At 27.3% G+C, this 22,365-nt stretch overlaps 2 protein-coding genes across 9 annotated transcripts; both read right to left on the minus strand.

Moving 5' to 3' along the window:
- Nucleotides 1–352: 352 nt before the first annotated feature.
- LOC105255116 (flocculation protein FLO11) lies at nucleotides 353–5,173 on the minus strand. Of its 3 annotated transcripts, none has more exons than XM_011264209.3 (5): nucleotides 4,873–5,173; nucleotides 2,357–3,083; nucleotides 1,610–1,877; nucleotides 1,379–1,520; nucleotides 353–1,198 (listed from the first exon to the last, which is right to left on the minus strand). In XM_011264209.3, the coding sequence occupies exons 2-5, from the start codon at nucleotides 3,067–3,069 to the stop codon at nucleotides 987–989; spliced, it is 1,335 nt and encodes a 444-aa protein (XP_011262511.3). In that variant the 5' UTR covers nucleotides 3,070–3,083; nucleotides 4,873–5,173; the 3' UTR covers nucleotides 353–986. The 3 variants fall into 3 exon arrangements, with proteins under 3 accessions (XP_011262511.3, XP_025263993.1, XP_025263992.1); XM_025408208.1 differs by lacking the exon at nucleotides 4,873–5,173 and adding an exon at nucleotides 3,459–3,548; XM_025408207.1 differs by lacking the exon at nucleotides 4,873–5,173 and adding an exon at nucleotides 3,449–3,548.
- A 4,147-nt stretch (nucleotides 5,174–9,320) lies between these two features.
- LOC105253557 (protein P200-like) lies at nucleotides 9,321–19,561 on the minus strand. 6 transcript variants are annotated; one of them, XM_025408185.1, is made up of 18 exons: nucleotides 19,098–19,560; nucleotides 18,512–18,681; nucleotides 17,956–18,072; nucleotides 17,437–17,553; nucleotides 16,916–17,032; nucleotides 16,405–16,521; nucleotides 15,884–16,000; nucleotides 15,356–15,472; nucleotides 14,795–14,914; nucleotides 14,261–14,377; nucleotides 13,750–13,866; nucleotides 13,229–13,345; nucleotides 12,697–12,816; nucleotides 12,164–12,280; nucleotides 11,610–11,762; nucleotides 10,862–11,129; nucleotides 10,361–10,772; nucleotides 9,321–10,175 (listed from the first exon to the last, which is right to left on the minus strand). In XM_025408185.1, the coding sequence occupies exons 3-18, from the start codon at nucleotides 18,048–18,050 to the stop codon at nucleotides 9,451–9,453; spliced, it is 2,946 nt and encodes a 981-aa protein (XP_025263970.1). In that variant the 5' UTR covers nucleotides 18,051–18,072; nucleotides 18,512–18,681; nucleotides 19,098–19,560; the 3' UTR covers nucleotides 9,321–9,450. The 6 variants fall into 6 exon arrangements, with proteins under 6 accessions (XP_025263970.1, XP_025263972.1, XP_025263973.1 ...); XM_025408187.1 differs by lacking the exon at nucleotides 13,229–13,345; XM_025408188.1 differs by lacking the exons at nucleotides 16,405–16,521; nucleotides 16,916–17,032 and having other exon boundaries at nucleotides 19,098–19,559.
- Nucleotides 19,562–22,365: the final 2,804 nt, after the last annotated feature.

A 22,365-nucleotide genomic window follows, 5' to 3' on the forward strand; every position in this document is an offset into this window, starting at 1 on the left:
AGTGTAACAATGCCCTAAATATCCTTTTTTCCGGACGTACACTAAACAATATATCACATATATTATCTTTTGCACAAATCATCGGTCGTTTTTAATACAATATCAAAGTAATGTATATAAAAATTTCTTTACGCGTTCACATTGACATAACTTATACCAGGTTGACTTTATTGAAAGAGTTTTATTCTACCTTATTAGTTATTAAAATTATTTTTTATTCAAAAGCTACACAGGAATAATGAACAATGGCAATCTATTTAAGCAACGCATAAACGCAATATGAAATTTATAAAGAATAAAAAAATACTTTCAATTATTTCTAGTCTTAAAATTATTGCAATCCTTAAAAATGTACGAAAAAATATCGTTTTTTATTGGACATTTATCAGACACAATACACAATAATTTTTGCAGTTTTATCTTCTTGAAAGCAATGTACGATTTTTATTTTCTACTAACCATAGCAATGACCATAGGCTTTTTTGCAATTGCCTTCTATCAAATCTCGTTTAATATCATCGATCTGAATTTGAGAGAATGATTCTCCAATATTTTCTGCCATATTTTGAATGTATTTTTCTAAAGCTTCTTCATTTAAAGGTTTGTAAAGAAGAATTTTGAAATTAATATTTGCTTTAATTAAAGTTTCTTTAAGTGTGTTTATAGCTCGATTTAAGTCTATATGTGTCAAATCGTCATCAATTTTAAAATCCGCTAATATGGTAACTTGCTGATCACGTGGATATACTCTTTGACACATGTTCACAAAATCTATGACCACTTTGAAACTTTTTAGGCTCAAATTTTCTAAAACAGTAAAGCTCGAATACAAACTTACACGTTCGTTTCCGCTTCTTCCGGCAAATTTGTTTCTTATGATGTCTATTGTATATGATTTATCGACGCTTGCATTATTGATGAGAGCTACTACTTTTAAAAGAGGTGTATCTTGCTGAAGATATTCAGCTAAAGCTTGTATGGTTTCATCATGATCTTTTCTTGTATGGTTTCATCAGTATCTTTTCTTCCATTTCGACAATAACAGAGGTAAAAGTATCAGTGTGCTCAAGATTCTGACCTAGAGAAAGCCCAAGAGGATCAAACGGAAATACGTACGCAAAAAATAGTGCAGTAATCGAAAATGATACGATCAGGGTTAGTGCAACAAACAAAAGTGATACGACCAGGATTAGTGCACCTGAAATGAAAATAAAAAACGTTTTCAATAAAGAACAAATTATTTTTCTTGTATTTTGTATCCCATCTTGCTTGATTGCTTGCATCTTTCTGGATCTACGTTTCAATTGTTTATCCGTAGAATCCATAAGATGATTAAATTGCTCATTCGTAGAATCGATAGGAAACCTTAAATGCTTACACTCAGAACACTCAGGAGGCGATTCCTCGATAGTCTCTTCTTCATTATCTGATAACTCAAGATTTCTTATATCATCATCAGTATGTGTTGCTGAATGCGTACTTTGCTCTGTATCGATATACGATTCATCATCCGTAGAGCTCTTAAAAAAGGATAAGGATAACTTACAAAATTTTATATTATCTTCTTTTTTGGTAAATACTAAATATTTTTGGATTTGTCGTTACTTACATTGCTCTCGTTCGTAGAATCTTTTGGCGTTTTTATTTTTGCTTGTTTCGTAAAAATACATGTTTTAGAAGATTGAGAGTCTAGGTTAATGTCAGACTTTGATGTATTAGGTTTCTCGATTACATTTAATAATTCTGAAGTGGTTGATTCCGGTGGAGGAGGACATATGGCCAACAGTTTCGGAATAGGTGTAAACGGTAAGCTGCTTCTTCTTTCGCGTTTATAATTGAATATTAAACGTGATTCTCTTGTGAATACATGTTTCATCCTTTGGAATAAAAAGGCTTTTGGTTAATATATGTGATATCTTTCCTAATTAATTGTGTTAGACCTCCGATCGCCATGTTAAGTTAAGTAAATGCAACGTACAAATTTTCTATTCTCTATTGGGAAATGTTTTTAAATTTTATTATCGATGAAAATACTATTATTTATTTAAATAATATTTGTATTTCGCATTTCTATATCTCAAATAATTTAAATTTTTATTCGAAATTGTATTAATTGCAAAAATAACTTTACTCGAAAATTATAATAAATAATACAAGAAAATAAATATGCGCAAATACAATGTTATTTTCAAAACAATTCTTAATCCAATCGAAAAATTAAAAAAATTATTAAGGCAAGAAATATTTAATTACGAAAATAATAAATTTCGTAATCGCATATAATCAGATATTAAATTTTAAGTAATTTTATTCGAAAAATATAAACCTATTGTATTCTATCGGATTTGATACATACAACAATTTGTAGATTCTCGATTTTTCCTCCAAATCCTGAATCGGTGGAGCAAGCGGTCTCCATAAGACAAGAGATTGAGGCTTCTTGCAATGTTTGTTTTTACTTATATGATCTTTTTTTTCAAGCTTTTGTTTCGTAGAAATCGCAATATCCTCGTTTGTTTTGGAAGATTTCTGATTAAGGACAGATTTTAATGTATTCTTCTGCTTGCTCAGAACAGTGTTCGGCACAGTTGGAAACATATAATGATTTCTAAAAATTGCCATTTCAGTGAATTTATGTAAGTTGTCATCATTTCTTCTAAGTTCTTCAAACTCTACTTTTAAAGTTTCTGCTTGATTATCTGCAGATGTCACATCGGAAATGTGTGGATGGAAATTTATGAATGTGAATGATGCAGTGTCGTCATCATCTGTTGAATTTGTAGATGCGGATGATTTCGTATCATTAGTATCTTCCGTTGAATCCGTTTCTATGGATGTGGATGTTGTTATATGTTCCGTTGAATCCGTTTCTATGGATGTGGATGTTATATCTTCCGTTGAATCCGTTTCTATGGATGTGGATGTTGTTATATCTTCCGTTGAATCTGTTTCTATGGATGTAGATGTTGTTATATCTTCCGTTGAATCCGTTTCTATGGATGTGGATGTTATTATATTTTCCGTTGAATCCGTGGATGTTTCATACAGTGGATGTTTCGTCATATTCATGAATGTGGATGATACTGTATAAATATTCTAGTTAAATCCGTAAATAGGGATAGTATTATATAAAAAATATACTGTGTCGATATCGATTCCAATGAATTTATTATATAGTATAGTCGTGAATTTATTATATATTAGTATAATTTATATTATATTATATTATAATTATATATTATATTATATTATAATATAGGTGATATTTTTCCGCTGGATCTGGATATAGATAATATCGTATCGTAGCTGTCTCTTAAATTCGTAGATGCGGATAATGTATCATGTGAATATATTCTTTTGAATCCGTGAATGTGAGTGATGTCTCATAATCGATATCGCACGTAAGATTTTTCATATATTTTACTTAGTTTTCTATACACTTAAGTACAAATGTGAACCGTTGATATTAAGATGCTCCCAAGATTTTCCGGAATTGTTAAATCATTATATTTTCTTGTCGATTTGTGTTAGCAAATTCGATAACCTTATTTAGTTTCTGATAGATTCTACAAATGAAATAATTCTTAATGTGATTTGATATCTTATATTTTACACATAGCATCTTCCTCTCTATGAATTAATATAATATGTTGAATAATAAAAATAAGTCAAATTATAATATGATAGACAAATAATGACAAATATAAAATAATTCTAATCTTCTTAATTTTATTTGCATGAATTATTAAAAACCAATAAATAGACTTTGTTAATAGAATTAGTAAATTTTAACATGATTGATATTAAAATCATAATAATTTTTATCGAAAGATTTAACACCAGTAGCGAATTCAATTGCAGATAGCTGGTTGTATTTAAGTTGCGTAAATATAAAAATTTATGCAAACCTCTTCAATTTGCTTTGTGAATGGAAACTAAATATCTGCAAAGATTTCTTGTTTAATTTGGAAATATCGAAGATTCAATCAAATTATTTTTCTATAATATTGAAATGGATCTGAAAAATTTTTTTTATGGAAAGAAAATTGATTTTAATAATAATCCATAAAAGTTGTAATGATATGATTACATTTTGTTTACAATTAATCCATTTCTGTAGCATATATTTAAGGAATTTTTAATCAAAGATTTTATTTGATATTTCCTATATCTATTTTTAATGTATACAACCAATATAGCTTACAATAACAAAAGCAAAGATGCTTCAAAATCGTGATGTTAATAAAATAAAGATATAATTATACAAATAAAGATATAATTATGTTAATTTCTTAATAACCCTTTAATCATTTTTTTGTGTAACAATTGCTGTATTTTATGTTTCGAAATTATTATTAATAAAAAAAATTTATTTTTAATTCTGCTATCAAGTTTTATCATCAATTTTAGTTTTAGAATAACTTTCCAGAAAAATATAAACTATTCAAAAGCATTAGAAAATTTATTTCCGAAACATTTATTACGCTAATGCCAAATAATTCGTGATATATACGTATTTACGATTTGTTTATGAGTGGAGAATAATATAATAGAAACGTTTGTGAAATTCAATTAATTCTTTTTTTATATCATGAACGAATTGCGAATAAACGCATAATCAGGACGTTAATTTTCTTCTTTCTCTTTTAAAAACGTGATTGTACTCTTTTGTCCTGTTTGAGATGCAAACATATAATCATGAGCATTAAAGAAATTGTAATAGAATTATATGGACGTCAAGAAATCGAAATTTTGTTAGTATAGGATACAACTAAATTATGATTATTATAAAATCATGTTAAAAGAAAAAATATGTCAAAAGTTTTTATGAAAAAATATTAGAAATAATTAAACGAAATCACTGAAACTCACCGCAATATTTGCTGTTTTCTTTAACGTGATGGTACTACTGAAACCATGTGCTAGCAGTCGTATTCACCAAAAATCCGAGTTCATTCGTTCCTCCTTTTTGCAACACTGTTAAGACTATATTTTGTTTGATGATCTCTCAATACTCTTGTAAAATAACTTTGTTCATTAAATGTTAAACAAAGACAAATAATGTTCAAGAATGTTGCGAATTGCGATCACAAAGTGAAACGTAGCTCAACTAAGTCGGGTTCGATTCCGATGCTTCTAGCTTACGGTACAATCTTTGTTTCATGGGTGCTAGCGAGCGAAGGCGGAGCGTTCTTCTCGACACGATGGGGATTCTTTGTAATACGAATAGAAATATAGTAGGAGATATTCAGAAGGAATACCTAGGAATAGAGAAGTCCCTATTATGGTGATGCAAACTTGCATGCCATTTTGCTATTGGTTATGATAGTGAATGCAAACATTTTCAAGTTGGATATAGGAGTTGTTAGCACTAAAAACGTTTTTTGAAGATAATGCATTATTTTTATTATTCTTATTATTTTGTACGTTATGTTTTGTAAGTAAAGCATCAAACTGTCTCTGTCGTTTGTAAAATTATTTTAATGAATCAGCATTTGCATTGTGTAATAATATTATAAGAGACTTATAATGTGTACGAGACAAAAGTAACATTTTTTTATTATAGGTCTAATTAATTATCGTTAGAGACATGATAAAAAAGATTATATGTTAAAAAACTCCATTTATTGTTCTATTATTATACCTATGTTTCAGTCTCAAATGATAGATATTGAAAAAGCTATAGTTACTACTATACTATAGTTTTTCGCAAGTACGTTGATTGTTACTTTTATTCTAGGGACTTTGGATGAAAATAACATAGTCTGGGAATAAAAGTACAGTTCTTATTTTCGGGAAAATAAAATAAATATAACTATTTTCAATTTAAGCCAACTTTTATTATAATCTTTTATTAAGCAAGATAATTTTTATTATAAATTTTTTTTGTATTACATTATATTAAAATAAAAAATATTTATTTTGATCACCTTTGAAAAACTTAAAAGAAATAATCTTTGTTAAGCAAAATAATTATGAGTAATATCATAAAATAATTACTTACTTACTTTTACATATTTTTACTATTACGTACTTTTTTAAGTCTAAATAATAGTTTAATTCTAAATAATAATGTAAAAATTGGATAATTATTTACTTATACGGACAACTTCCCGATTTCAATAATATTCACATATGTTATCAAGATCATTCTGAGTAATCTTGTGAAAATTTTAATCGGCGGTATATTTAAGATATAGTATATTTAAGATTGCTTTAAACAAATTTTTACAAAATTTTTACAAAATGTATAACTTTTAATATTTATTTAATAGTTAGAAATAAACTTCATTTCAATTTGTATTACGAAAATTTGAAAATGAAAAATTGTTCAATAAATTAAATTGTCAAGTAATATATGACGTAATATAATAACAAAAATGTGTCTTTGCATAGATAAATGTAGTTAAAATAATTATCAAGAAGAGAACACAAATAATTTACGTTGTAAAACATTGTAAAATTATTTGTGTGTTTTCTTCTTATATATAAAACATTGGACATTTCAAAAAAGTTCTTCAGCGACTGTAAATTTGCATCTGATCATATTGTTCAAATATTACTACATTTAATATAATAGTTTAATAATTTTTTATACAAACTTTATATGAAATAAAATATATGTATTGTAAATTAGTTGTCTTGTAATTTAGAGAATTAATAAAAAATTTTAATTAAAAATTTTAAATCTTAATTTTCTGAAATCAACATTTTTAATAATAATTTTGTTTACAAAAAACATTACTTTAAAAAATGCGAAAATTGAATTCTTTGAAATACTAAAAATAAAAAGATTATTTTATTTTTCAAGAGACGCAAAGAAGAAGATCCATCTTCAGCGTGATATTAATATTATGCATTAAAAAATATTGAAAATTAATATGTGAGATTTTACAAATTATTTTGCAAACGATACGCAGATGCAATTATGTTGCATCTCGCAATAATCTGGCGATCATACTCTCTCGAATAATTTTAATCATTACACTACAGTATACTATAATATCTAAAAAAAGAAGATAATGTTTTTTTTATTCTTCCTTACACTCTAATTGCCGCGACTTACTAATTCTTATTTGCCAATTTTTAATTAATTCTTAATTAATTTTCTAATTATTTGCATTCCATCAATCTTAATTTTATCAACATATTTCATTAATTTTTATCTATTCAGATGATTTTGTTCTTTACATCTTTGATGGCTATTTAGCATATAATATATCTATGTGGACCTGACATAATAATATCTTGTTGAAATTTTATAAAGAAATAAATTTTATAATAGAAATGATATTAAAAAATCGAAATAAATGATTTAAAAAAAATTAGTTAATTGTTTTTACATGTAAGTTTTATAACGAAAAATTGATAGGACAAATATATATTGTATATATTGTGTGTGTAAATGTCTCTGTGTGTATGTGTGTGTAAGATATATACAGTCAAAACGATTTTACTATCATTTGCGGAAAACCTATGATTACTAATTAATTGGACGATATATTTGCACAAAAATGCGGTCGAGCTAAAAAATAATTATCATTCGAACATAAAAAAATGATAAATAACTAGATAAACAAGCTGAAGTTCTGATTAGTTATGATTATTGCTGTATACATAAAAAATAAACAACATACGCTATTTATTCTAAACAAACGTAACATTAAGTCAATACATAAGAGTAAAGTAAAAGAGAAACAAATAAAATATATAAAAATTATTTTTATGTAAACAATCAAAATCATATTTAATAAAATCATATATATAAATGCTGATATAGATAAAATAATTTACATAAAATATTTATATCATTTTTGCATTTATCAGTTGCAGCATTTAATATTAAATTATTATTAACTATACAATTAATTATCTAAAATTTTGTAATTTTGTATAACTTTTAACATCAAATTAATTACTATTTAGCAAGTTTTTAATATATTAGAAGTAATAATTATAGAAATAATAATTAGAGAAGTAATAAAATTATAGAAGTATTTTCTTAGGCAAATATCATCATCTTATCGTATAATTGAAATTTTATTTTAATAATTCATTCATATAAATAAGTAGAAATTACAAATAAAAGTACAAAAGTACAAACAGCAATTTCATGCAATCTAATTAAATTTCATCATTAAAATGTGCATAATAATTATAACAAATTAAAAATAAAAGATTTCAGCGATATATAGTTTTAAAGAATTAAATAAGTAAATAAAAGAATTAAGTAATTCAATGCACTTTTGAACAAAAATTTGTATTCTAAAATAAGAATGTAATAAAGGCGCGCGCACACACACACACGCACGCACGCACGCACGCACGCACGCACGCACGCACGCACATACGCACACATATAAAATATATATTTATAATATATTTTATATATATATATATATATATATATAATATATTTAAAAATATATATTTATTATATATATATATATATATATATATATATATATATATATATATAAAGCACTGAACACATATAATAATCATCTTTCATATAATTTGTTTCTCTTATTATTAGTTACAATAAATTTATCAGATCTAGGTAGATATTCTGTGTAGTTTCCAAGTTTGACACATTATGATTTCTCTTCACATATATTTAATAAGCATTTTAATATATAACACAATTGATTCATCTGTATAGTATAGAAAAATACATCGTTTATATATATCAAACTAATCATGAGATATTGTTATTTATAATTGTATAATTATTATATATAAGAGATAATTTTACAGTTATAATAGCGGTCAATTTTTCAATTGTATAAAAACGATCGATGGTAACAACGTAGCGGCCCGTAAAGCTTAATGTTTAAGCATTACGTGTCATTACACAGGTTTATACATACGCAATGACTGTGATCGCTCGTTTATAAATCGTCATAAATTCATATATTATTACAAAATACAACTTAGCAAAGTCCGAGATATTACGTATGTTGGGAGCTCTGATCAATATGAGTTTGTTTAATCGTACAGTGTAACAGCACGCTGAATATGCGTTTTGCTGAACGTACACTAAACAATACATCACATATTATCTTTTGCACAAATCACCGCTCGTTTTTAATACAATATCAAAGTAATGTATATAAAAATTTCTTTACGCGTTCACATTGACATAACTTATACCAGGTTGACTTTATTGAAAGAGTTTTATTCTACCTTATTAGTTATTAAAATTATTTTTTACTCAAAAGCTACACAGGAATAATGAACAATGGCAATCTATTTAAGCAACGCATAAACGCAATATGAAATTTATAAAAAATAAAAAAATACTTTCAATTATTTCTAGTCTTAAAATTATTGCAATCCTTAAAAATGTACGAAAAAATACCGTTTTTTATTGGACATTTATCAGACACAATACACAATAATTTTTGCAGTTTTATCTTCTTGAAAGCAATGTACAATTTTTATTTTCTACTAACCATAGCAATGACCATAGGCTTTTTTGCAATTGCCTTCTATCAAATGTCGTTTAATATCATCGATCTGAATTTGAGAGAATGATTTTCCAATATTTTCTGCCATATTTTGAATGTATTTTTCTAAAGCTTCTTCATTTAAAGGTTTGTAAAGAAGAATTTTGAAATTAATATTTGCTTTAATTAAAGTTTCTTTAAGTGTGTTTATAGCTCGATTTAAGTCTATATGTGTCAAATCGTCATCAATTTTAAAATCCGCTAATATGGTAACTTGCTGATCACGTGGATATACTCTTTGACACATGTTCACAAAATCTATGACCACTTTAAAACTTTTTAGGCTCAAATTTTCTAAAACAGTAAAGCTCGGATACAAACTTACACGTTCGTTTCCGCTTCTTCTGGCAAATTTGTTTCTTATGATGTCTATTGTATATGATTTATCGACGCTTGCATTATTGATGAGAGCTACTACTTTTAAAAGAGGTGTATCTTGCTGAAGATATTCAGCTAAAGCTTGTATGGTTTCATCATGATCTAGTATCTTTTCTTCCAATTCGACAATAACAGAGGTAAAAGTATCAGTGTGCTCAAGATTCTGACCTAGAGAAAGCCCAAGAGGATCAAACGGAAATAAGTACGCAAAAAATAGTGCAGCAATCGAAAATGATACGATCAGGGTTAGTGCAACAAACAAAAGTGATACGACCAGGATTAGTGCACCTGAAATGAAAATAAAAAACGCTTTCAATAAAGAACAAATTATTTTTCTTGTATTTTGTATCCCATCTTGCTTGATTGCTTGCATCTTTCTGGATCTACAGGACGTTTCAATTGTTTATCCGTAGAATCCATAAGATAATTAAATTGCTCATTCGTAGAATCGATAGGAAACCTTAAATGCTTACACTCAGAACACTCAGGAGGCGATTCCTCAATAGTCTTCTCTTGATTATCTAATAACTCAAGATTTCTTATATCATCATCAGTATGTGTTACTGAATGCGTACTTTGCTCTGCATCGATATACGGTTCATCATCAGTATGTGTTGCTGAATGCGTACTTTGCTCTGCATCGATATACGGTTCATCATTAGTATGTGTTGCTGAATGGGTACTTTGCTCTGCATCGATATACGGTTCATCATCAGTATGTGTTGCTGAATGCGTACTTTGCTCTGCATCGATATACGGTTCATCATTAGTATGTGTTGCTGAATGGGTACTTTGCTCTGCATCGATATACGGTTCATCATCAGTATGTGTTGCTGAATGCGTACTTTGCTCTTCATCGATATACGGTTCATCATCCGTAGAGCTCTTAAAAAAGGATAAGGATAACTTACAAAATTTTATATTATCTTCTTTTTTGGTAAATACTAAATATTTTTGGATTTGTCGTTACTTACATTGCTCTCGTTCGTAGAATCTTTTGGCGTTTTTATTTTTGCTTGTTTCGTAAAACTACATGTTTTGGAAGATTGAGAGTCTAGGTTAATGTCAGACTTTGATGTATTAGGTTTCTCGATTACATTTAATAATTCTGAAGTGGTTGATTCCGGAGGAGGAGGACATATGGCCAACAGTTCCGGAATAGGTGTAGACGGTAAGCTGCTTCTTCTTTCGCGTTTATAATTGAATATTAAACGTGATTCTCTTGTGAATACATGTCTCATCCTTTGGAATAAAAAGGCGTTTGGTTAATATATGTGATATCTTTCCTAATTAATTGTGTTAGACCTCCGATCGCCATGTTAAGTTAAGTAAATGCAACGTACAAATTTTCTATTCTCTATTGGGAAATGTTTTTAAATTTTATTATCGATGAAAATACTATTATTTATTTAAATAACATTTTTATTTTGCATTTCTATATCTCAAATAATTTAAATTTTTATTCGAAATTGTATTAATTGCAAAAATAACTTTACTCGAAAATTATAATAAATAATACAAGAAAATAAATATGGGCAAATACAATGTTATTTTCAAAACAATTATTAATCCAATCGAAAAATTAAAAAAATTATTAAGGCAAGAAATATTTAATTACGAAAATAATAAATTTCGTAATCGCATATAATCAGATATTAAATTCTAAGTAATTTTATTCGAAAAATATAATACCTATTGTATTCTATCGGATTTGATACATACAACAATTTGTAGATTCTCGATTTTTCCTCCAAATCCTGAATCGGTGGAGCAAGCGGTCTCCATAAGACAAGAGATTTCTCATCTGATTCGGTAGAAGTATCATCGTTTAGAGACTTGTGCTTCTCTCCTTTCATATCAGATTGGGAAGGTACTCTGCAAAGAAGACATAGATCTGTTAATAACAAAACAAGTTACATACGATACTATATTTTAATCAGTCCATAACTGTTGTGCGCGTCAGAAAATCGAGAAACACATAGTCGACGATTTAATTTGATATTTGTACAATCTTGTAAATAAATAATGTAATAATTTCAGACTAATCTTTTCAAATTAAGATGTCAATAAAAGAAATAGATAAATAATCGCGTTAAGATGATACGAAATATAGTAATAAACGATTCTTAATTTAGCGACAAAAGAATACAAAGTTTCCAAATATTTTAACAACTTAGATATTATGTCCTAAACATCTCATAGAAATGTTCAATTTTATTATCGCATAAAATACGATGTTATATTCGATGTAAATCTAATTGAGGAATATATAATACCCAGCATAACTAGTTGACATGGGAGGAGACGATGATTTCTCATCTAATTCGCCAGAAATGTCGACATGGTGAAGCTTTTGCTGCTCTTTTTCCATAATTTCGGATTGGGAAGATTCTCTGCGAAGAAGACATAGATCTGTTAATAACAAAATAAGTTACATTGCTATACAATGTATATTTGTATGTTATATTTTACTGAGTCTGTTGCTGTTGGTGAGTCGGAACTTAAAGTCGAAAAACACAGTGGACGTATTAATTTGATATTTATTCAATCTTGTCAGTAAATAATGTAAATTTTAGAATGAACCTATCCAATTAAGGTGTCAATAAAAAAAATAAATAATAATAGTTTCGTTAAGATGATACGAAATAATAAACGATGCTTAATTTAGCGATAAAAAATTACAAAGTTTCCAAATATTTTAACAAATTAGACTTCATGCTCTAAATATCTCATAGAAATGTAAAGTTTTATTATCGCATAAAATACGATGTTATATTCAATGCAGTTCCAATCGACGGATATATAATACCCAAAGGAATCCTTTGATGTTGTGGCAGGAGGCGATGACTTCTCATATAATTTGCTGGAAGTGTCGACATTCGGAGTCTCGTGCTTCTCTTTTTCCATAATATACGATTGGGAAAGTTCACTGCGAAGAAGATATAAATCTGTTAATAACAAAATAAGTAATAATTACATTGTTATAAAATTATATTTTACTGAGTCTATTGCTGTTGGGCGAGTCGGAACTTAAAGGCGAGAAACACAGTGGACGAATTAATTTGATATTTATTCAATCTTGTAAGTAAATAATGTAAATTTTAAATTAAACCTATCAAATTAAGGTGTCAATAAAAGAAATAAATAAATAGTTGCGTTCAGATGATATGAAATATAGTAATAAGCAATTCTTAATTTAGCGATAAAAGAATACAAAGTTTCCAAATATTTTAACAACTTAGATATCGTATTCTAAACATGTCATAGAAATGTTAAATTTTATTATCGCATAAAATACGAAGTTATATTCGCTGTATTTTTAATCGACGGATATATAATACCCAGGAGAATCCGTTGATATCGGAGGAAACAATAATGTCTCATCTGATTCGTCAGAAATGTCGACATGGAGAAGCTTTTGCTGCTCTTCTTCCATAATTTCAGATTGAGAAGGTTCTCTGCGAAGAAGACATAGATCTGTTAATAACAAAACAAGTTACATTGGTATACGATTATATTTTAATAAGTCTATAGCTGTTCTGTGAGTCGGAACATAAATTCGAAAAACTCATTCGACGAATTAATTTGATATTTGTTCAATCTTGTAAGTAAATAATGTACATTTCAGACTAATCTCTTCAAATTAAGATGTCAATAAAAGAAATAAATAAATAATCGCGTTAAGATGATACGAAATAGTAATAAACAATTCTTAATTTAGCGATAAAGGAATACAAAATTTCCAAATATTTTAACAACTTGATCATCATGTTCTAAACATCTCATAGAAATATTAAATTTTATTATCGCATAAAATACGAAGTTATATTCGCTGTATTTCTAATCGACGGATATATAATACCCAGGAGAATCCGTTGATGTCGGAGAAAACGTTAATGTCTCATCTGAATCGTCAGAACTGTCGACATGGAGAAGCTCTTGCTGCTCTTTTTCCATAATTTCAGATTGGGGAGGTTCTCTGCGAAGAAGACATAGATCTGTTATTAACAGAATAAGTTACATTGGTTTACGATTATATTTTAACTGTTCTGTGAGTCGGAACATAAAGTCGAAAAATCAGTCGACGATTTAATTTAATATTTGTTCAATCTTGTAAGTAAATAATGTACATTTCAGACTAATCTCTTCAAATTACGATGTCAATAAAAGAAATAAATAGATAATCACGTTAAGATGATACAAAACATAGTAATAGACATTTTATAATTTAGCAATAAAAGAATACAAAGTTTCCAAATATTTTAACAACTTAGATATTATGTCCTAAACATCTTATAAAAATGTTCAATTTTATTATCGCATAAAATACGATGTTATATTCGATGTAAATCTAATTGAGGAATATATAATACCCAGCATAACTAGTTGACATGGGAGGAGACGATGATTTCTCATCTAATTCGCCAGAAATGTCGACATGGTGAAGCTTTTGCTGCTCTTTTTCCATAATTTCGGATTGGGAAGATTCTCTGCGAAGAAGACATAGATCTGTTAATAACAAAATAAGTTACATTGCTATACAATGTATATTTGTATGTTATATTTTACTGAGTCTGTTGCTGTTGGGCGAGTCGGAACTTAAAGTCGAAAAACACAGTGGACGTATTAATTTGATATTTATTCAATCTTGTCAGTAAATAATGTAAATTTTAGAATGAACCTATCCAATTAAGGTGTCAATAATAAAAATAAATAATAATAGTTTCGTTAAGATGATACGAAATAATAAACGATGCTTAATTTAGTGATAAAAAATTACAAAGTTTCCAAATATTTTAACAAATTAGACTTCATGCTCTAAATATCTCATAGAAATGTAAAGTTTTATTATCGCATAAAATACGATGTTATATTCAATGCAGTTCCAATCGACGGATATATAATACCCAAAGGAATCCTTTGATGTTGTGGCAGGAGGCGATGACTTCTCATATAATTTGCTGGAAGTGTCGACATTCGGAGTCTCGTGCTTCTCTTTTTCCATAATATACGATTGGGAAAGTTCACTGCGAAGAAGATATAAATCTGTTAATAACAAAATAAGTTACATTGCTATAAAATTATGTTTTACTGAGTCTATTGCTGTTGGGCGAGTCGGAACTTAAAGGCGAGAAACACAGTGGACGAATTAATTTGATATTTATTCAATCTTGTAAGTAAATAATGTAAATTTTAAATTAAACCTATCAAATTAAGGTGTCAATAAAAGAAATAAATAAATAGTTGCGTTCAGATGATATGAAATATAGTAATAAGCAATTCTTAATTTAGCGATAAAAGAATACAAAGTTTCCAAATATTTTAACAACTTAGATATTATGTTCTAAATATCTCATAGAAATGTTAGGTTTTATTTTCGCGTAAAATATATATATATATATATATATATATATATATATATGATGTTATATTTGATGTTGCAGTTCTAATCGAGGAATATATATTACCCAGCGGAACCCTTTGACATGGAAGGAGGCGATGATTTCTCATCTGATTTGCTGGAAGTATCGATATTCGGAGTCTCGTGCTTCTCTTCTTTTATAATATACGATTGGGAAGGTTCTCTGCGAAGAAGACATAGATCTGTTAATAACAAAACAAGTTGCATTGGTATACGATTATATTTTAATAAGTCTATAGCTGTTCTGTGAGTCGGAACATAAAATCGAAAAACTCAGTCGACGAATTAATTTGATATTTGTTCAATCTTGTAAGTAAATAATGTACATTTCAGACTAATCCCTTCAAATTAAGATAAAAGAAATCAATAAAAGAAATAAATAAATAATCGCGTTAAGATGATACGAAATATTAATAAGCAATTCTTAATTTAGCGATAAAGGAATACAAAATTTCCAAATATTTTAACAACTTAGTCATCATGTTCTTAACATCTCATAGAAATATTAAATTTTATTATAGCACAAAATACGATGTTATATTCGCTGTAGTTCTAATCGACGGATATATAATACCCAGGGGAATCCGTTGACATCGGAGGAAACGATGATATCTCATCTGATTTGCCAGAAATGTCGACATGGAGAAGCTTTTGCTGCTCTTCTTCCATAATTTCAGATTGAGAAGGTTCTCTGCGAAGAAGACATAGATCTGTTAATAACAAAACAAGTTACATTGGTATACGATTATATTTTAATAAGTCTATAGCTGTTCTGTGAGTCGGAACATAAATTCGAAAAACTCATTCGACGAATTAATTTGATATTTGTTCAATCTTGTAAGTAAATAATGTACATTTCAGACTAATCTCTTCAAATTAAGATGTCAATAAAAGAAATAAATAAATAATCGCGTTAAGATGATACGAAATAGTAATAAACAATTCTTAATTTAACGATAAAGGAATACAAAATTTCCAAATATTTTAACAACTTAATCATCATGTTCTAAACATCTCATAGAAATATTAAATTTTATTATCGCATAAAATACGAAGTTATATTCGCTGTATTTCTAATCGACGGATATATAATACCCAGGAGAATCCGTTGATGTCGGAGAAAACGTTAATGTCTCATCTGAATCGTCAGAACTGTCGACATGGAGAAGCTCTTGCTGCTCTTTTTCCATAATTTCAGATTGGGGAGGTTCTCTGCGAAGAAGACATAGATCTGTTATTAACAGAATAAGTTACATTGGTTTACGATTATATTTTAACTGTTCTGTGAGTCGGAACATAAAGTCGAAAAATCAGTCGACGATTTAATTTAATATTTGTTCAATCTTGTAAGTAAATAATGTACATTTCAGATTAATCTCTTCAAATTACGATGTCAATAAAAGAAATAAATAGATAATCACGTTAAGATGATACAAAACATAGTAATAGACATTTTATAATTTAGCGATAAAAGAATACAAAGTTTCCAAAAATTGTAACAACTTAGATATCGTATTCTAAACATGTCATAGAAATGTTAAATTTTATTATCGCATAAAATACGAAGTTATATTCGCTGTATTTTTAATCGACGGATATATAATACCCAGGAGAATCCGTTGATATCGGAGGAAACGATAATGTCTCATCTGATTCGTCAGAAATGTCGACATGGAGAAGCTTTTGCAGCACTTCTTCCATAATTTCAGATTGAGAAGGTTCTCTGCGAAGAAGACATAGATCTGTTAATAACAAAACAAGTTACATTGGTATACGATTATATTTTAATAAGTCTATAGCTGTTCTGTGAGTCGGAACATAAATTCGAAAAACTCATTCGACGAATTAATTTGATATTTGTTCAATCTTGTAAGTAAATAATGTACATTTCAGACTAATCTCTTCAAATTAAGATGTCAATAAAAGAAATAAATAAATAATCGCGTTAAGATGATACGAAATAGTAATAAACAATTCTTAATTTAGCGATAAAGGAATACAAAATTTCCAAATATTTTAACAACTTAGTCATCATGTTCTAAACATCTCATAGAAATATTAAATTTTATTATCGCATAAAATACGATGTTATATTCGCTGTATTTCTAATCGACGGATATATAATACCCAGGAGAATCCGTTGACATGAGAGGAGACAATGATGTCTCATCTGATTCATCAGAAATGTCGACATGGAGAAGCTCTTGCTGCTTTTTTTCCATAATTTCAGATTGGGAAGGTTCTCTGCGAAGAAGACATAGATCTTTAATAACAAAACAAGTTACATTGGTATACGATTATATTTTAATAAGTCTAGCTGTTCTGTGAGTCGGAACATAAAGTCGAAAAATCAGTCGACGATTTAATTTGATATTTGTTCAATCTTGTAAGTAAATAATGTACATTTCAGACTAATCTCTTCAAATTACGATGTCAATAAAAAAAATAAATAGATAATCGCGTTAAGATGATACGAAACATAGTAATAGACATTTTATAATTTAACGATAAAAGAATACAAAGTTTTCAAAAATTGTAACAACTTAGATATCGTGTTCTAAACATCTCATTGAAATGTTAAATTTTATTATCGCATAAAATACGATGTTATATTCGCTGTAGTTCTAATTGACGGATATATAATACCCAGGGGAATCCGTTGACGGGGCAGGAGGCGATGATTTCTCATCTGATTTGCTGGAAATGTTGATATTCAGAGTCTCGTGCTTCTCTTCTTCCATAATATACGATTGGGTAGGTTCTCTGGGAAAAAAATATCGATTTATTAATTACAAAACAAGTTACATTTATATATATGTGACTATTTCAGTAAATCTATATCTCTGTTCTGCGTGTCAGAATCTGTCAATCATATTATAAAACTTTTTATCGACAAATTTGATTTTTATCTAATCTTGCATATGATTGTTAATGAAGATCCTTACGTATTATGATATTAGAGAAACGATTATAAAATCTAATCTCTTCAATACAAAGATATGACTGAGTAACGAACGTTTTCAATTTAGTGGTATAAAGATTCAATATAAACACAAAATTTCTTATTAATTTAATCTGAGATATTATTTGCAAAACACTTTATAGGTCTATTAAATTTTATTATCCCATATATTATGCGACATTTATTTCGCGCGAGTAATTGTCAATCGAGAAATCTAATACCTATCGTATTCTGTCTTACTTAATGAAAGATGAAGTTCGCTCGGTGACTGATTTCGAAGGAAGAAGTTGCCGTTTGGAGTCTAAAATAAATCTTGATATGGAGGGGGATGATTTTTCGTCTTCGCAAAATTATTGATATCTAGAGGCTTGGACTTCTTTTTTTCTATAATGTTGGATTTGAAAGGATTTCTGCGAGGAAAACGATTTATTATTTACATAAGAAGTTACATTGATAATATAAAAATAATATAAAAGACAACATTTAAAAAAAATTTTTTTAGTAAATAATAAGCTCTTAATTTTGATATAGTTCTCATAAGGTTCATTTTCCCTGAAAATATATGTACATAATTTATTAATACAAAATTATTAAAAAGGAATTTTTTTCGTATTTCTCTAATCGATATTGTTAAAAACGAGTGATTACATTAAATAATATTTATATTTTTCAATATATTTTGTAAGAATATAACGCATAAAATTTCTCATTTTTCGTATTATTTATATTTTAATAGATATAAATTTATATTTCAAATAACTACGATGAATACACAAGAGTCTTAAGGAGAATTGTAATTTGGTTTTAAAATGTTACACAATCTTACCAGCACAAAATGCAATTAAGTTATGTGTCGATAGTCACATTTATCAAAAAATATGTCTCACATGTCTTCTCGATACAATAGAACTAACAAAAGTCTTTGATATGTTTGCTATTTTCTTTTATTATTCGAGTTCTGCTGTGTTGACAACTGTGTTGATATATGCGTTTGATAATATGTTCGATCGTGTTTACCAACGGTCCGAATTCATTCGTTCCTTTTTTATACAATCACATGTGATTTCGATTTCCAATGTTTCAAGAAGATTTCAATTTTTGCTCGAGTATTAGCTGATAAAAATTAATGCAACACACTTTTTTATGACTCGAAACAATTAGCGAAAATGAAGAGCCGAAGAATTGAAGATTATTATGCTGTCACGTACTTAGGCAAGTGCCTATTGCAACTGCTGATAGAAATTGTGGCGATCGCAAAGTTTTAGAAGTTGGATGTATAATTTAATTAAGCTGGAAATGCAATTCCTACAGACGGCACATTTATCATTATTATTTTTAATATCCTATTTGTCTATGTATTTGCAATTCAGAGAAAGAAAGCGTTTCGAAGCGTTTGCTTTTGTCGAATGGTTTATTATATCGTTTAGCGGAATAATCTTATGAAAGACACAGGAAATAAAATGTATATACTGTATATTATATATTCATATATATTATGTATTATTATCACATTTATAAAAGATTATGAACAATATAAAATTGCACGAAATCATTCGTAGCAATGTCATTGCGTATAATTTTCGATAATTTCCGGAAACATAATGTATCACATTATTTAATTATGTAATTTTGGAAGAGAAAATAATTGATTTCAATTCGTTAAATTTTTAATTAGTATTTTAATTAATAAAGATAGTAAAGAAATAAATAATGACGATTTTTTAGCAGCAATAAAATGCTTTTATCACTCTTATACTTCATAATAATTATTTTTTTTGACGGATTGTTTTTAAATTATTTATAAATAAGGAAAATAGCAATATTATAAAATATAATGTTAAAACATTGTATAGCAGAACAGAATGTAAATGTGTTACTTTTGTAATATAAATATTCTATATTCAAAATTCACTACTTGATGACAATCTTTCTGTATCTTTTTCATTGTTCCACAGTATAAATCTTTATCCAAACCAATGGTAGAAGTATAATCAACTTTTCGTTACATTATTCTTGAAATATGCTGTTCTTCTCGTTACTATGGTATTTTTCGATATAGGATAAAACTATAAAAAACAATCTCATCGTAAAGACAATCTTTATGCTAATCATATCGTTACAAATAAAAATATCAGTTATTTTCTATTATTACATATTAATTTATATGAAAAATGTTTAAGAATTGAAGTTATTCGACAAATTAAGCTATCATATATGTACATAAAAACATGAAATTATAATGCAATAACAGAAGTATATTTTTTCATAATTGTTGACAAATGTAATTAAAATAATAAAGAAAGAACGCAAATAATTTATGTTATAAAACTTTGCAAACCATGTTAAAATTTTTGATGATATATACTTGATACGCAATTCTATTTCATATGATATAAAGCATCAGACTGTATTTGACAAATATCCGATTTGATGAATATGATACGTGCATTCGATCTATTGTAATTTTAACGATGTATTTTACTGATTTTTATCTGCTGAGATGATTCCGTTTTTTATATCTCACAGTATCTTTTAACATATAAATTAGGCGGATTGTTGCCGTAATAATGTTTTGTTGAAATTTTCTACAAATGATATTAAAAATCGAAATAAATGACTTAAAAAATTGATCAGTTAATTGTCTTTGCATGTGAATTTCATAATGAAAAATTGGTAGGACAATTGTGTATATATTGTAGATTAGTATATAGATGTTTGTGTGTGTGTGTGTGTATAAGGTACATTCAAAATTACTTTCTACTTTATTGTCATTTGTGAAAAAAATTGTCATGATTATCAATTAATTAAACGATATCTTTGTACAGAAAAAAACTTTCGAGCTAAAAAATAATTATTATCCGAACGTAGAAAAATGATAATATTATATAAATAAGCTGAAATTTATCGTATTACATATTGCTTTCAAACAATTTTGCTGATAAAATAGTGAGTGAATGTCTCGTAATTGTTAGCATGGAAAGATATATACATACGTAAAATGATAATATATCATTGCAATTTTAATTAATCGTTAAAACAATTGTTGGTAAATATTTCCTTCCAAACAAAAAGTAATGTGATTTTTCGATAAAAGCGAGTAATTTTATTCCAAATTATAATAAAAAATTTATGATTTTTTTCTTTTCACGTACATTCAATGAACATCCTAATATACATTATAAATTATTTATCTACATAAAATCACATCTTTTATATATATCAAAACCAATCCTGTAATATTGTTATTTATATAATTTTATAATTATAAAAAAAGAAAAATGAAATAATTACGAAATAATTACGAAAAATAAAATAATTATGAACGATTTTCTAATTGTACAAGAACGATCGATGATAATAACATAGTGTAAAGCGTAAAGTTTAATGAAGCATTACGTGTCACTACAAAGGTTTATACATACGCAATGATCACGATCACTCGCTTGTAAATCATCATAAATCCAAAATAAAATTTAGCTAAGTCCGAGATATTACGTATGTTGGGAATCTTAATCAATGTGAGATTGTTTAACATCGCGTAACAGCGCGCTGATTATGCGTTTTGCCAGACATACGCTAAACAATATATTACACATTATCCCAAAAATCACCGTTCGTTTTTCGTACAATCTCTATAAAAAATGTAAAAAATTCTTTACACGTTCATTCACATTAGATCATTATAATTGTAAATTGAAAGTTAACTAGCAAAACTAAGTCTTATTTTCTTCTATTCAAATTATCAAATTTATTTTTTGGATCGCAAAGAATAATGAACTAACGAAATAATTTAACAATATCGAAACGCAATTTGATGTATTTATAAAATTTGGAAAATATTTTCAATTATTTATGAACTTAAAATTATTGCAACATGTTACAATCAAAAATGCATACAGAAAAAAATACATATTGTTTAATCGAATATTGTTACATATATACAATATTAGATGCAATATAATAATTTGAACAATTTCTTTTCCTTGAAAACAATTATGTATAATTTTCATTATTTAACAATCATAAGCATTTTTGCTTAACTTTGCTTAATTCTTATTATCTTCTATTAAACGTTGTTTATAATAATTGATCTG

This window comes from Camponotus floridanus, unplaced genomic scaffold, assembly GCF_003227725.1.
Source record: "Camponotus floridanus strain SB8 unplaced genomic scaffold, Cflo_v7.5 scaffold2, whole genome shotgun sequence".
Classification (NCBI taxonomy): Eukaryota; Metazoa; Arthropoda; class Insecta; order Hymenoptera; family Formicidae; genus Camponotus; species Camponotus floridanus.

Excerpts from the sequence above, each read along its gene's own strand:
- LOC105255116 (XM_011264209.3), bottom strand. The coding sequence starts at position 3,069 with ATGAATATGACGAAACATCCACTGTATGAAACATCCACGGATTCAACG. Across the intron at positions 1,521-1,609 it reads ATTCTACGAACGAGAGCAAT|AGCTCTACGGATGATGAATC; the intron begins GTAAGTAACGAC and ends TCCTTTTTTAAG. Across the intron at positions 1,199-1,378 it reads GCCTCCTGAGTGTTCTGAGT|GTGCACTAATCCTGGTCGTA; the intron begins GTAAGCATTTAA and ends TTTTCATTTCAG.
- LOC105253557 (XM_025408185.1), bottom strand. The coding sequence starts at position 18,050 with ATGGAAGAAGAGAAGCACGAGACTCTGAATATCAACATTTCCAGCAAA. Across the intron at positions 16,522-16,915 it reads ATATCAACGGATTCTCCTGG|AGAACCTCCCCAATCTGAAA; the intron begins GTATTATATATC and ends TCTTCTTCGCAG. Across the intron at positions 16,001-16,404 it reads ACATCAACGGATTCTCCTGG|AGAACCTTCTCAATCTGAAA; the intron begins GTATTATATATC and ends TCTTCTTCGCAG.